At 33.1% G+C, this 16164-nt stretch overlaps 1 protein-coding gene across 1 annotated transcript; it reads right to left on the reverse strand.

Moving 5' to 3' along the window:
* Positions 1-3189: 3189 nt before the first annotated feature.
* LOC120079010 (26S proteasome non-ATPase regulatory subunit 9) lies at positions 3190-9565 on the reverse strand. Its single transcript, XM_039033176.1, has 5 exons — positions 9301-9565; positions 8749-8809; positions 4939-5043; positions 3969-4323; positions 3190-3558 (listed from the first exon to the last, which is right to left on the reverse strand). The coding sequence occupies exons 1-5, from the start codon at positions 9439-9441 to the stop codon at positions 3537-3539; spliced, it is 684 nt and encodes a 227-aa protein (XP_038889104.1). The 5' UTR covers positions 9442-9565; the 3' UTR covers positions 3190-3536.
* Positions 9566-16164: the final 6599 nt, after the last annotated feature.

Consider the following 16164-nt stretch of genomic DNA (forward strand, 5'->3'; position numbering starts at 1 on the left):
AGATATTACAATTGTTGTAAAGTTCTACAAATGATATGATTATGATCATTAATGTAGAGACATGTGAGCAGGGTGTTCTATACAAAAGGGTTTGTTTAAGACCGGACCTCGTTAAATAACACCGTTAATAGTAGAACTTACATTTCACTAGGATGACCCTAGGTGACATGACCTGAATCCTGAATGAGTTGTGAACTCCTGCCTATTAAGGCAATCCTTTGATTTGCATGGGTGAGAATGGTCAGTTTGCGGACTCAATATGCCTACCATTATGGGGATTCGTCTGATTGGGAAGCTGGGAACACAGTTACATAAGACGAAATTCACTTCTCCCTAATATCGAGGTACTGGAGCCACACCTTCTCTTGGCCCGAGAGGGGTTTGGTCATAGTTGAACTATGACTTATTGTTCATTAGAGAGATCGGTGGTACTTAAGGAGTTAGATGTAACTATAGGGACAAAACAATAATTTTGGCCTAACTATACTTACGAGCAATTTGTGAAGGGTCATCGCTCTGTTGACTGGTTATATCCAATGGACACAGAAATATATTTGTAGTGTGAATATTGCAGCTGATGATCTTTAGTGAAGTGACCGACAATTAATGAAAGTTGGGTAATTTAATTAAAGTAGTTTAATTAATTATTCAAGGACCATTGGAGCTTCAATCTATAGGTTCATAAGGTTCCCTCTGTAGCTCAACTGAGATTATTGAGAATTAATTTTGGATTAATTTTAATTGTTCAAATTAATTGTGGGAATTAATTATATGTGATATGATTAATTTAAATTAATTATATGTGATATAATTAATATAATGTATTTGATACACTAAATCCCTACCTGATACATTTTCTCAAAATTTTAGCTGGTAAAGGGATCAAATGGTATATTTTATTGGTAGATTGGAGGATTAGAAACATGACTATTGCTTTCCAATTGGCTGTTTTTGCATTAATTGTTACTTCATCAATCTTACTGATTAGTGTGCCTTCCAGCGAAGGAATAGAAAATAGAGAATCTAGCAGACCCAGAGCAGTAAATGATCCAATAACCACCATTCCTTTTTGAACCCGTGACATTTTGTACCAAAAACAAATGCGCCAGGTGGGTAGGTAGAGAATACCTAGGGGCGCGAGACAACTCTCTCTAAGGAACTCGGCAAAATAGCCTCGTAACTTCGGAAGAAGGGGTGCCTCCTCACAAAGGGGGTCGAGAACATATAAATATTTGAATATTTTGAATTAGATTCATATATTTAATATAATTTTAATTTATACTTCAGAGAATTTTAACTATAGTTATATTGTATTTGAGACAATATAAAAACTACAGGCCATGTGTTATATTCGATATAACATATAGTTTAATGTATAATATATGATAAGTTGGTTATCATATATACATATATATATATATACTAAGTTTTTTTTTTAAAAAAATTCATTTGAAGTAGGAAGTTATGTAACTCTCTCTCGTGATTCTCTCAACAATTTATCATGAAAGAGGAATTGGAGGAAGTTAATCTTTTTTGGTCTTCTTTCCAAACAAAAATTCACAGAACATCAGTGAATGAACAAACGCACAATTCCTAGAAAATTTCCTCTCATCTTCTGACATCTGCCAAAATTGAAGCAAAACCCACTTCTCTTGCATATTTTCAACCCTAAGGAGAATACAAAAGATTCTTTTGTAGTGATGTTCACCATTATATTTGGGTGTTGTTGTGTTTTGGAGTTTGTGTTTCAAGGAGGGTTCGTGACAAATCCAGAGGAATTTTCGTTAAGAATTGACTCTTTAAGAGGTTAGTAATTCACATCAAAATTCCTTCTCTATGTTGATTTATAAAGCATGCTGTAATTTTCTTTGTAGAATGCATAATAGGGTTTTGAATCTTATTTTTTCTGTGTAAATTTGAAAATGGGAAACGATCTCGCTTCTGTCTACGGTTTTCACAAACCTTCACATTCGTCATTTAAAAATTATGCAAAACTTAACAACATAAAAAACCTAATTTGTAAAGAAAAGTTTCTAGTGTAAACACAAATAGTCAATACTACGAAGTATTAGAAAAGTTTTCATTCAAAAGACAATCACTTCTCATTTAGCAAACCTGAACATAACTTCATAATTAAGACATATATATTGTGATTATGATAATAAATAAAGAAGATGGGAAGAACAGCAGAGGAGTCTTTTAAAAACTATGTTGGTGGCTTTCTAAGCTGGAGACAAACAAGTAGTTAAATAAATTGGATACAGCCACCTGGAGTAGGTGAATAAAGACTTTTTGCACATGTTTGAACTTGTTTGACAGAGAATTTGAAAACAGAAATTTAAAAACAAAGGATTAAATAAAAACAAAATTGTATTTCATGTTTTCAAATATTTTGGTAGCCTAGTTGTAGTTACCCACTAAATATTAGTTGATAAATAAACTATTATTAATTTATTTATGAACATGTTTTATGTTAAAAAAATTGTAAAACATTATTCTATAATAATATATAATTTATATAATAAATTGGATTTTTTGTTCCTTAAGTTTGGAAGAGGTTAAAATTTAGGTCTTATGATTAATTTGAATTTACTCCCTATGATTTGATAAACGCTTCATGAATAGTCGATTATTTAAAAGAATTTAATAAACTATAGAGACTTTATGTGAAGTTCTATTAAACCATAGGAACAAAAATCTAAATTTTAGAACTATATGGACAAACTTTTAACTTTATCCTAACAGTAGGAACCGATTTTGAAATTTAACCTAATTTATAATATATTACATAATAAATATTTTATTTTTAAAAAAATTGAATTGAGTTTCTAACATGATATATACTATATTTCTAAATGTTTTTAACATTATCTAATATAATTATGCATTTTAAATTTTAAATACAATGAAAACATAAAAATATTGTTTTCAAAATAACACTGAAACAATATTAAAAACAGAATTTAGATTGTCTGCCAAAATACATATTCATTAAATCCAGTAAATCTGAAAACATATAACGAATCTAGATTGCAAGCCTGACAAGCGTTAGCTTTTGATGCATCTTTTCAATCTATCTCTTTCCACTCCTTATAATCTATAAAATCTGTTAGTTTCAAAAACAGAAAGCTCACCATTTTTGGCTTAATCTTCAAAATAAACAAGCTAAGGAAAATGAAAGCAAGAAACTATAGAACTTTTGGTTTCATTCAAGAAGAGTAACATGTTTTCTATGGTAGTTTTACCACTAAAAGCAACAAAGAAACAAGGATTGACTTCATAAGGAGCTTACACGACTAAAATTGCATAAGTGGAACTTATCCTGTTATTTCAATTTACAGAATTTCCATGCCAAATGACAAAAAAGTAGGGGTTAGGTGGGCAATCACTGGATTATAAATCCAGACTAGTTAAAGAGAAATTTGTAAACATATATGGAACCTAGAATTAAACCAGTAGATTATAGTGTAGAACAGGAGAAGAGTTGAGCAGAGAGATCAACAACCATGGCAGGTTGAACTTGTGGGTAAAGGCAGCTACATCATCCGAAAATGGCATCTGCAAACACCCAATAGTACCAATGAATTTAATTAATGGTCGGTCAATCTAGCAGATCATATTTGCCATATTTTCAAAACCATTCGAAAATGTTCTTAATAATTCAAAATCAATTTTCATAGTACAAAAAATGTGATAAAAAATGTAGAATTAAACATTGAATTGAGTCATTAAAGACGTGTTTTGGAATTCAACATGACAAAAGTGTTTTACATTTTAAAATCACTCCCAAACATGCACTTCATTTTCAAAAACTTAGTGTCAGTTGTCAATAGATGGCTATTGAAAAAAGGGCAATTTCTTCGGATTTGACAGAGCATTTTTTACATCAAGTACTAATTTAATCTTCTCAATTAAATCGAGAAATTGGGAATTAAACAAGTGTGAAAAAGGACAAGCAATGCACATACCCAAGAAGACCCCGGCCTTGCCATGATCTAGGTGTCACAGTCAAATTGACCGGAGTACCATGTCTCATAACCACAACAGCAACTGGACGACCTTGATTACTCTGTGTTTCAGAGGCAAGCCTACGCAACAGATCATCACCGCCCTCTACATCCCCAAATTTAAGAACTTGATCACCTAGTTGTAATCCATCGTCTGCTGCTGGCGATGCATTGGCTATTTCATCAACCAGTGCAAAAGGTATACCGCCATTTGCATCTATATCCATGGTAGTGGAAGAGTCGCTCTGAGAAATACCATTTGAGGATGGGGATGCAACAGTTGTGACAGATGACCCATTTGAACCCTCAGTATTTCCTAATAGATGAAAGAGATAGATAGAATCAGGATTGATCCCATGATGATTATTCAAATGGCACAAACATCTTGAGACAATTTTCATTAGGGATATCTGCAGATGATTCTAGAACAGGATGTATGTAATTGTGAAATTGGCAGGCACGTGATGGCTTTTAATATTCTGGTCATCATTATTGTTTTATTGTCACTTTTTGTTTCATAAGAAACAAAATTCTTGAAAAGGAAAACCATGAACGTGAGGGAAGATAAAAATTCTCCCACAAAGCCAGTTGTAGGCAACACAGAGGTAACAATTGGCAAGAATCAGGGAAGGAAATTAACCAACCAAAGGAATTACTCATGAAGACCAATTCCTCCTTGTAAATCGAAGCAGAATCCAAATTGTGTATGTGAATATATATTTTGATAATGAGAAACTGAACTTTAGAAGAGTATACAAAAAAAGAATCCCACAAAAAAGGAGAGTCAAGCAACAAACTATGAGCATTAAAGTGTTGAACTCTACCTGAATTAGTTAACTATGGAATAGAAATTCAAGCGCAGCTGGAACTGAGACATGTAATGATAAATGATAAGTGTCATTTAGTAGCATAACATCTACTTAACAATTACCTGCATCCCTAGAGAGTGACAAGTTAGAAGCAGGCTTTGCAGAATGCAAAACTTGTATGTTCTGATTAATCTTTTCTGTGATCTCCATGTGGTCATTCCTCAGCTCTGAAAAAATAGAATAGCAGGTCAACACTTCGAAGTGTAATAACTTATGTGAGAAATGTTATAAACTGTACACATCTTCATTTAGTGATATGCTTGAAGAAAATAAGTCGATCTTTAGCATCATGAAGACATTAATAGTGAGTTTCTGATTAATTTGAATCCCACCATCCACAATTAAGTTTTTTTACTCTTGGCTGAGAAACAGAATATCCAAAATGAAAGCGCAAGTAGATAATGGCATTACAAGGGCATTCAGAAGTAATATCTCACTATGGAAAACAACAGGAATAAGAATAACTTCCACATTTTGATTCAAATCCTTATACATCACAGCTGCAGAACAGAGAAGAACACATTTCCAACTGACGATGATCCTAAAGACAACTTAAAATTTTTTGTATTACAGTATTCAATACCTCTAAGATTAAAGAGACCTCACTGGAAAGTTTGAACCGACTCAATAAATGTTTTACTCTGCCTTGCTAAAACTTTTTGGGTCTCGCTGTTCCCCTCTAAGACAGTGAATTGTTGGAGGTCTCTGGCTTACTTCTACTTTTAAATTCTTCAGGGAAGAAGGGCGCTCCTGTACCCCGTGCCCCTCTTAGGGCTTCTCTTCCAGTTTGTTCTTCTATCTTTTGATAGTTCCCTTGCTTCTCCCTGTCACTCCCTCGTTTGTCTCACTCTGGAAGGGGAAGATTCCTGAAAAGGTTAAATTCTTTGCCTAGCAAGCAGTCTTTCATGAGAAAGTCAATATTCCCCCCTGTCACTCCTTCGTTTGTCTCACTCTGGAAGGGGAAGATTCCTAGAAAGGATAAATTCTTTGCTAGCAAGTCAATCTTTCATGAGAAAGACAATACTTCAGATTGCATGCTGGGGCACCAATCCTTTTTGAGGCCTCAGTGGTGCTCTCTACGCAGAGGAGCGTCTGAGGACCTTAACATATATTCTGTGGAGGTCCCACTAAGCTTAGTTAATTTGGTACAGATTCTTGGGGTGTTTTTGGAGTCTTATCTGGCATGAAGTAAAGACTGCCGGGTTATGATTTAGGAGAAGGCCAAAATCATATGGCAGGCTCATTTTTCTATTATTTGGGGAATTTAGCTTTAGAGGAATTCTAGAAGTTTTAGAGGGAGTGAGAGATTCGAAGGGAGTTGTGGGAAAGTATTAAATTTAATGTGTCCGTTTGGGCTTCGGCAGCGAAGGACTTTTGCAATAATCGACAAATTTTCATTCTTATGGATTGAGGTTCCTTTCTGTAGTTTGTTAGGCTACTTCATTCAGATAATTCTTTTACGTTCTTGTAGGTTCTTTCATTTCTCTCCATCAAAGCTGGGTTTATAAACAAAATTCCTTTTTTACTCTCAAAGTTACTATTAGCAAACCCAAAATTTCTTTCAGGAATTCTTTGAAAGGGGTATTCTGGATAGATTGATGACTGAAATGTATATTTGTCTCATTCCCAAAAAGGATAACGTGACTAGGGTGAAGGATTTTAAACCGATCAGCTTAATTACAAGTGTGCATAAAATTATTGCAAAAGTTGGCTTGCCACCTGAGAAGGGTACTCCCGTCGACAATCCCATAAACACAAGGTGCTTTTATAGCCAGGAGATAGATTTTTGATCAAGCTCTTGTGGCTAACGAAGCTATAGAGGAGCATAGGCTTAGTAAGAAAGAGGGAGTGTTATTTAAGATTGACTTCGAGAAGGCTTATGACCATGTGGATTGGGACTTTTTGGATAGATGGCGAAGAAAGGTTTCGATTATAAATGGAGAATGTGGATGTGGGGCTGCTTGAGAAATGTGACTTTCTCTTTTCTTATAAATGGCAGTCCTAGGGGTAAAGTGGTGGCCACAAGAGGCCTTAGGCAAGGAGACCCTTTATCTCCTTTCCTTTTCCTTCTTGTGATGGATATTATGAGTAGTTTGGTGAGGAAGTGTATTGAAGGCAGTATTTTTTTTCCCCTTTGAGGTTGGGGAGGAAAGAGTGTCTCTTTCTCATCTCCAATTTGCAGATGGCACACTTTTTTTTTTTTGCTCGGGTAATGAGAACTCGTTTTTAACTTTGAACCACATTCTAGCTGTTTTTAAAAGAAATTGTGAGGAGGAGAAGCTTAAGAGATGGTCGGAGTTGGTAGGGTGTGAGGTTGGGCTGATTCCCTCTTCCTATCTTGGTCTTCCTCTTAGGAGTAATCCCAAGGCGATTGCTCTTTGGGATCCATTGGTGGATAAAGTTGGGAAGAGATTAGCGTCTTGGAAAAAAAGGTATTTTTCTAAGGCAGGAAGACTTACTTTGATAAGATTTGTTTTGTCTGGCCTTCTTGTATATTTCTTCTCCCTTTTTAGAGCCCCTAGCAAGGTTTGTAAGAGTCTAGAGAAGTTAATGTATGACTTCCTTTGGGAAGGGGTTGAGGAAAGAAAAGGAAAGGGCTCGCATTTGATTAGGTGGGAGGTCATTGAGAAGTATGTTGAAACAGGGGGTTTTGAGATTGGAAATCTTAGGTTACATAAGAAGGCCTTACTACCAAAGTGGTTGTGGCGCTTCTATTCCGAGCCCAACTCTATGGCATAAGACTATTGTAAGCAAATACGACCCCCATCCTTTTGAGTGGTTGTCCAAGGGGTCTAAAGGTTCCCATCAGAATTTATGGAAGGATATCTCGAAAGAGCTCCCGCCTTTTGTAGAGTTAATCCAGTGTGTGGTGGGGGAGGGGAGGAAAACTTATTTCTGGGAGGATCATTGGGTGGGCGAGAGGCCTCTTTGAGTCTTATATCCCAGACTTTATCATTTGTCGGATCTTAAAAACCATTTTGTTGTTGACTTTCTTGTGTGGTCAGGGAATTCTTATTCCTTCTCTTTGGGTTTCGTCGTAACCTTTCCAATAGGGAGACATTGGACATTGTCTCTCTTCTTTCTTTGCTTGAGAATTACTCTTTTAGGCTAAGGAGAAGGGATGTGAGGGTTTGGAGACCCAATCCTTTAGAAGGGTTCTCTAGTAAGACATTTTTCCAGAGTCTTGTGGACCATTCTCCTTTAGGTGTCTCGATCTTTTCGATCCTTTGGAGGATTAAGGTTCCTAAGAAGGTAAGGTTTTTCACCTGGCAAGTGTTCCGTACGAATACGATGGTTCGTCTTTCCAGGAAGCTCTCTTCGCTTGTTGGGCCATCTATTGCATCCTTTGTCGGAAGGTGGAGGAAGATTTGGATCATATTCTTTGGTGTTGCGAGTTTGCTAGCTCTGTTTGGGAGCGTTTTGTCCAGGAGTTTGGCATTTCGTTCACTTGTCAGCGGGATGTTGTTGCTACGATCGAGGAGTTCCTTTTCAATCTACCTAGGGGGAGAGGGGTCACTTTTTGTGGCTTGCAGGGGTGTGTGCTATTGTTTGGGTTTTGTGGGGGGAGCGAAATAGTAGGACGTTTTAGGGGTATGGATAAAGACCCTAGTGAGATTTGGTCGATGATTCGCTTTCATGTTTCTTTGTGAGCTTCGCTTTTGAAGACCATTTGTAATTACCCTATAGGTTTCATTTAGCATAGTTGGACTCCTTTCATATAAGGGGTTGCTTTTGTGGGCGGGGTATTTTTGTTTGCCCTTATATTCTTCCATTTTTTCTCAATGAAAGTTGTTATTCTTATAAGGGGAAAAAAAAACACACTTTTTAGCACACCAAAAACTGTGTCTATAATGAAAAGATCAGCACCCTACCAGTAAGCCGACCACGTTCAGACCGAATAACTGGAATGTCAATATCTGAACGAGGAAACCCCTGCAAAAGAAATTAAAAAATAGAGTACAAAGTAAGTTCTGAACCAACTAAATCTAATCAAGGTACTGCAACAATCAAGCTTCTGCTGGACTAAAGTTTACCAAAAACTATTATCCACTCTACAGAAAAACAAGCATTGTTTGTAATTTTGCAATCCAAACAAATTCCAACCTCATTCATGGTCAATATACCAAAGTTTTTCAACATCAATAATATACTATAAATTTTCTATTGAGCATGAACAAGTTTTCAGACAACTTTCTAGCACAAAAATTAGAAAAATAAACATGCAATTGTGGTTGTTAGCTAGAGGCTACTCCACAAAACCTCAAAAGAAAAGAGTTGTAATCGAGCATGTCAAAATATCCGAATCGAAAATTTTCACTTCAGATTTAGAATACAGAGCCTAATCAGGAAAAAGGAACACAGAGGAATTGCAATCAATTTGAATCGATCATGGAAATCGAGGGAAAAGAAGTGATTGCAATCACCTCAGAGTCGACAAGATTTCCAGAGAGTCCAGGACCGCCAGGTTGACAAAGGCGCGAAATGATGGCATTCATCTGGGCTTCGATAGCGGTCCTCTTCTGCATCAGATCCATAGTCTCCGATTTCAAATTGGAAGCCACCATTTTTCCCGATTGAAAGCTTCTTTCTTCTTCAACGATTGAGTCTTTTGAGCCGTGACTGAGAAACTGTCACGAATATATGTGCAATAAATAGATTGAGAATTTTCTTTTGTGTCATTTGGTTGGATACTTGGAAGCACGGACACAAATATGGTTATACAATACGTCTAATATATATTTTTTTAAAAAAATCTAGAATATAGATAAATTTAATATACAAATTAATAATAACAATACAAAATAGACTACAAACACTGAAATACAATAAAGAAAAATGAACATCTAAGATGTTAAGTATAATTAACAAAATGTAATAGAAAAGTTACTCATATTACAAACAAGAAAAAGATTAGAGGGAGAAGTATGAAAGTATAAGCAGAACTTATTCATTGAATTGTTGAAGATATACAAATGATTTATATTTTGGTGAACTTTGTGGAGGAATCACATGTGAAGATGAAGATTAGAAGATTTTAGGGTTTGGTCTTTTATTTTTTTTTTCTTTTAGTTTTAGACTTGAGCTTTTAAAAAAAAGTACATGTAGAAATAGATAAGTCAAAATTACGTGTTAGATAAGTATCTTGGAAGTATTTGGAAGTATCGGTATCCAATACGTGTCGATTTTTTTGCCTCACATGAAGTATCTGTGTTTCATAGGTTGGATAACTATTTGAATTTTTGTTTTTGATTTTTGATTTTTTTTAGAAAATTATCTTTTTAATCTCCAAATTTTGAAGAATATGTGTATTTAGTTTTTAAGTTTTAAAAATATACTTTTTTTTAGTCCCAAGTTTATCAAAGGTCTATTTGGTTTTTCAAAATATATTCTTTTTAGTCCCAAATTTATAAAAATAAGTTTAAAAGATCTTTAAAGTATTTTTTGTTTGATTGATATTTAAAATTAGAAAAAAAATAGTTTTTAGGGATGATATGATTTTTAGAAATTATTCTTCTAATTTAAAATATAATATAATTATTTAAAATAATAGTATAAAGTTATTTGAGGAAAACCCATTTTAAAAAAACTAGGGACTAAAAAGATATATTTTGAAAACTTAAGGACCAAATGAGTCTATTATTATAAACTTGGGGGCTAAAAATGTATATTTTTAAAACTCTAAGATCAAACACACATATTCTTCAAAACTTGAGGACCAAAAGGCTAATTTTCCCAATTTTTTTTAATAGATTGATTTTTGAAAATTAAAGCTTACAAAAACCACACTCTTCTATTTTGTATATATACTTCTCATTGATACTTAAAAAAAATTAAGCTAAACTTTGAGAAGAAAAAAAAAATTCACAAACATATTTCTTTCTGTTATTAGAATTTAGGATTTTTTTTCAAATATAGAAAAATGAATCAAAATATTTACAAGATATGACAAAAATTTAGAACTATCAATCATAGACGTTGATCGACACTGATAGACTTTTCTGATAGATACTGATAGAAGTCTATCAACGCTATATCTTCTAAATATTTCAACAGCTTTACGATTTGAAATAATTTTCCTAGAATTTAACTAAAAATTTCAAGTTTGTTCAATAAATATGAGAATCATAGTATGAAATTTATGAAAAAATGAGTATAAATCTTAAAAATAGAAAACTAAAAATAAAATCATCACCAAACATGCTTATGCCAAATGGCCGATTAGCCCATCGTGCAATTGAAATTTTAACTCAATAAAATATGGTGAACTAAATACATCGTCTATTTCACCTTCTGTGAAGTATCTTTAGAAAGTTAAAACTATTAAACCTATATGCTTATGACTAATCTCTAATGTGAATGTAGTTAAATAAAAACATAATAATTTGGTTTTAAAGGTTTTTCCATTAGGGTTAAAAACAAAGTCTATATGCTTATTTCTAAGTTTTATGAAAACCAAATTGTACATGACCCTTTCAGTATTAGAGTAGCTTTTGTGTACTATTTAGGTGATCAAACCAGACTAATAATTTTAGTAAAAAAAAGAAAAAAAGCTAAACTAATTATGAAAAATAAATTCAATAAAATCAAACCATGTTAGGAAAATGAGTAAAGTTACTTTATTTATTTGATAGATTTTTTTTCCCTTTTGAGCACTTATATATTTGAGTCAAGAGGTTCGTTCCCTCTTCCCAATATTGAAAAAAAAAAAGGAAAAAAGAAAAAAAATCTCCTTCACAAACTCTTCTCCATAATCAAGTTCTCTCTCTCATAAGCAAACTATTAATTAGTCTTTATCTATGTTCTAACACTTTCTTTTGAGCTAACTATGTTCTAACACTTTCTTTTGAGCTTTTGTTTGTTTAGAATTTTATCCATCGTCATCCACTTATCTCATTGGAGTTGAAAATTTAAGAGTGGACTTATAACACAGATCACATATGTTAAATAGGATGTTTAAGCACTTATTGAGACAACAAAATAATAACTAATAGTAAATCAAGGAAGAACATACAAAGATTGATAACTAATTCGGTGATCAACCACCTACATCTAGGGAGCAATGTGTTCGGAAAAAATAACTCACTAACATTAAAGAGTCAAGCATTTACAATGTAGTTATTTATCTGTAAAGTAAGAGCATTTATAGTGACACACGTAGAGCTTAACTCACTGATCACTTAGGCTCTCCCTAGACGAGAGACTCATTCTCAATTGAAAGTAGGTTCTCCTAAGTATGCTAATATAAGTGAAGCATACTTCAATTCCCCTTAGTGTATGTGACTCTCTCTCTTTTGATGTTATCTTTCCCTTTACTTGTGAATATGCTTCACTGATATAACTTAAGCTCCTCCTTATTTGGAGAACTCCTTCTCACCTAATGAAGTCCTAGGCTCCCCTTAAGATTGAGAATCCCTTCTCAAGTGAGGAATCTTAAGTTCCCCCTAAGACCATGAAAACTTCTTATTTTGAAAGCTTCAATAATGATTATGCACGATTAAATGTAAGTTCGAACAACATGGTAGTGTATTGTTACACGAATAATGCAAGGACTTACAAATATATAGGTATAGTAGAAAAAGTAGATTGACCCAAACGAATTCGACAGACCAATAAAAAAGGAAAAAATCCATATAAAATAACACTGCAAAATTTTTTAAATAAGGAAGAAATAATCTGCAGCAATGGCATATTGTTTAATGTATTTCGTGACAATTTCTGTGACAACACCTAGTCAACCACGGAACCAAAATCCTAAAACAAATATTTAGCCAACAATAGAATCTTTAACAGGAGTCCAATCTATAAATTTTTTCTTTTTGTTTTTGCTAGTTTTTTTGACTTCAAGTACTCCAAAACTATCGATCATTTAGTTTCAATAAGATACTCGAACTTTTAAAAGTTCGATTTCAACTCTTGAATTTTGGAATTTGTTATAAAACAATCTTTTTAGGTTTTTATAGATGAAAAAGTTTGTGTTTGCTTATCCGAATAAATCTAAATATATTACACATACATAAAAGAAAAGTTAAGACACGTTGGCGCATATGTGAACCATACATGTTATCATCTTTCTCTTTGTTCTTTCACTAGTCCTAAACTCAAAATTTACTTGATGCACGTATTTATTTCAGAGCATTTTCAATAATTCAACTCGTTTTTTTATTTTAAATTACCCATATGTGTTCTTTCATTTGTTCTAATGAAAATTGTTTTCCTCATCATAAAAACATATTCTCAAAATCAATAAGACAGATGATAAAATAAAGTCTAAGAGTCTAACAATAGCCAATAATCATTAACAAGAGTCTTTATTGAAGTTACTTAATACAACTTTTATTCAGATTAACTATTCAATACTGACAGCCCTTGAAACTCTTAGCATCCACCTTAGAGCTATAGATTTATTGTTTAGATCCCTGGCACCCTTGGATCTCTTAAGAATTATTTCTTCAGAACCCACTCCACTAATGTGGAAACACTAAATCTAGTTGCAACACTTTTCTTGATATTCCAAACAGGACCAACATGTTAAGGTGCATCCATTGGACATTTTCCTCAACAAACTACAAAAACATATGTCCAAGTCTTAGAATTTTAAGGCATAAATCTACCCACAGTGTAATCTGTTTAAGATATCCTTTGGTTGGTAAAAACATAAATGAGGACTGAAAGAACAAAAGAGGTGAAAAATAAGACTTCTCCCATTCAGGAGTTCAATAAATAAGAAAATAATATATCAGAAACAAAGCAGCTATTGTGACACCTCCTTCATCAGGATTAGTTGTTGATCATATAAACACCACCTGACTTTATTGACTCTCAATAACTTTCCTCCCATGGCAACCTCCATAATTTCTCATCACTTCTCTCTATAGCAGCAAATACCTCTTTTGCTAGGCCTTCATTTGGTGTAAAGGCACCTAAAAACAAAAATGAAATGTGTAACAATCACATTCTTCTATTGTTGATCCATATAGAAGACTCTTTTGTTGTTCATTCTTGTGTTCTAACTCTAAATAGTAACCCACCCACCATGTTTAGTTGTAATGCATACTAAAGTGTCAACTAGCTGCATTAAGTTCTAGAGATAAGTTAAGATGCGTGACATGCATGTAATGCCTAACAAGTCAAACAATACGATATTTAACTAAGTTAATAAAACAATGCTAACGGAATGATAACAAAACCATTTCACAAGTTTAACTTAACCTTGCTATCATACAATGAAGGAGCTCAACGATTACGAATTAAGGCTTAATTTATAGTGATAAATCATGCAACTTTGTCTAGATTATTAGTCATTTACAAAGAAATGCAATTATGAGAAGAAAGTGAATCGAGTATCCTTAGATATTGAATAGACAATCAAAGTAGAAATTATCACAGAATTACAAAAGGTTCATCCAATCCTTAACTAAAACAAGATTAACCAATAATACATACCAAAAGTAGTAGTGAAGGTTCCTTGACATCGAGTCGATATGCAATCCAAAGAAAACAACCATAAACTAAAGAAAACCTAAGAAGAATATAAAGAAAATAGAAGAAAACGCTTCATGCTTCGTGTAGGAACTTTACCCTCTTCTCCTTGATGCTTAAAACCTAGAAAACATTCTATATTTATAGAGGTTATGCTGGCACTGTATTGCTATAGACGACATTGCGATTCGATGGATTTTCCTTCTGAACAAGATTTTCTCCATAACTTTTGTGAAGAGATCGAATCTTGTATGGAAGCGATTGATTACCTATGCTTTTAGTTATTGTTTTAAAAAATATAGAAAATACAGAGACGATTAAACATCTAAACTAAACATGCTTTTACAGTGAAGAACTTCAAGGAAAAAGAAAATACTTTTGAAGACAACTCTTCAATTTTCTTCAATTCCTTACTTTGTTCACAACCTCTTCAATCATGAACTTAGACACCACCACCAAGTCTTCTCCGCTATTCTCTGGCAAAGACTTGGTTTGTGGGGACCTCTTTTGGAATACAAAGGGAAGAATTTTTCATAGAACTTTTTTCCAAGTGATTTGAGAGTGTGAGAGATTGGGAGAGAATTGAAAGAGTGATTGTGTAAAATGAGAATTTAATCTCTGCATAATGAGTGAGTTAAGGGGTAACTCCCCTCAACTCACTACCTCCAACTCCCCTGAAACTGTAGGATAGTTACTATTTAATTTATTAAATTAAATTAAATTAAATTTAATAATTATTAACTTATCCAATAAATTAATTTTAATTAAATATCATATATTTAATTAATATTAGATTTGAGTCATATTCAAAAATATTTTTCTCTTATAACATATAGTTTTAATGTATATCACATTCACATTAAATTTAACCTAAAGTTTTAATATGAATCTTATTCATATTAAATTAACCTATAGTTTTGATATGAATCTCATTCATATTATTTAATATTTGAATCTTATTCAAATACATTATTCTATTATAGTTTAATTTTGAATATTATTCAAAATTAACTTTACAATATAATGTATATATATACATTATATTAACTGTAACATAGACAATTAATATATATTCCCTTATAATTTGAACAATTCAAATTCTTCCAAAACTATTAATCCTTGTTTTATCCTTAGTGAACTAGCAAGGGAGTTAATGGTTACATATTAGAAGCTCCAATAATTTGGGATTAATTAATTAAGCTAATCAATATTCATTAACTATGAGTTACTTACTAAAGACCCATAGTTGAATTCTTTATACTGAGAATATTTATGTGTCAATGGATATACCATTACTAGTAAGCTGATCTTTCACGAGTTGTACGTAATTACAGCTGGATCAAATTACTGTTTTACCCTTGTAATTACCTATTGCTCCAAGTCCCACTGATCCTTTAATGAACAACCTCTTTATAGTCCAACTATAAACAAAATCCCTCTCGAGCCAATGAGAGAGAGGGGCCTTATTGCTCAAGTTCTGGAGTCAACACTTAAGAAAACAACTCATCTACTTATCCTAAAGTTGGGAAGGCGGAAATTTCATCTTGTGTAGCTATATTCTCACCCCCACTTGGTCTTATCCCCAAAATGGTAGGTTTATTTAGTCGGCGACTCGAACAACTCTCACCCATACAAATCAAATGACAAGCCTTCATAGGCAAAAGTTCATAACTCATTCAAGATTGAGATTGAGTTACATATGATCATCCTATGAAATATTAATCTCTTCAATCATCGTTGTTACAAAGAGAGATTAATTCTTTCATGGTCCGGTCTTAGAAAAACTCTTTGTTTAGGATATCCCCACT

The sequence above is a fragment of the Benincasa hispida genome, chromosome 6 (assembly GCF_009727055.1).
Source record: "Benincasa hispida cultivar B227 chromosome 6, ASM972705v1, whole genome shotgun sequence".
In the NCBI taxonomy this organism is placed as follows: Eukaryota; Viridiplantae; Streptophyta; class Magnoliopsida; order Cucurbitales; family Cucurbitaceae; genus Benincasa; species Benincasa hispida.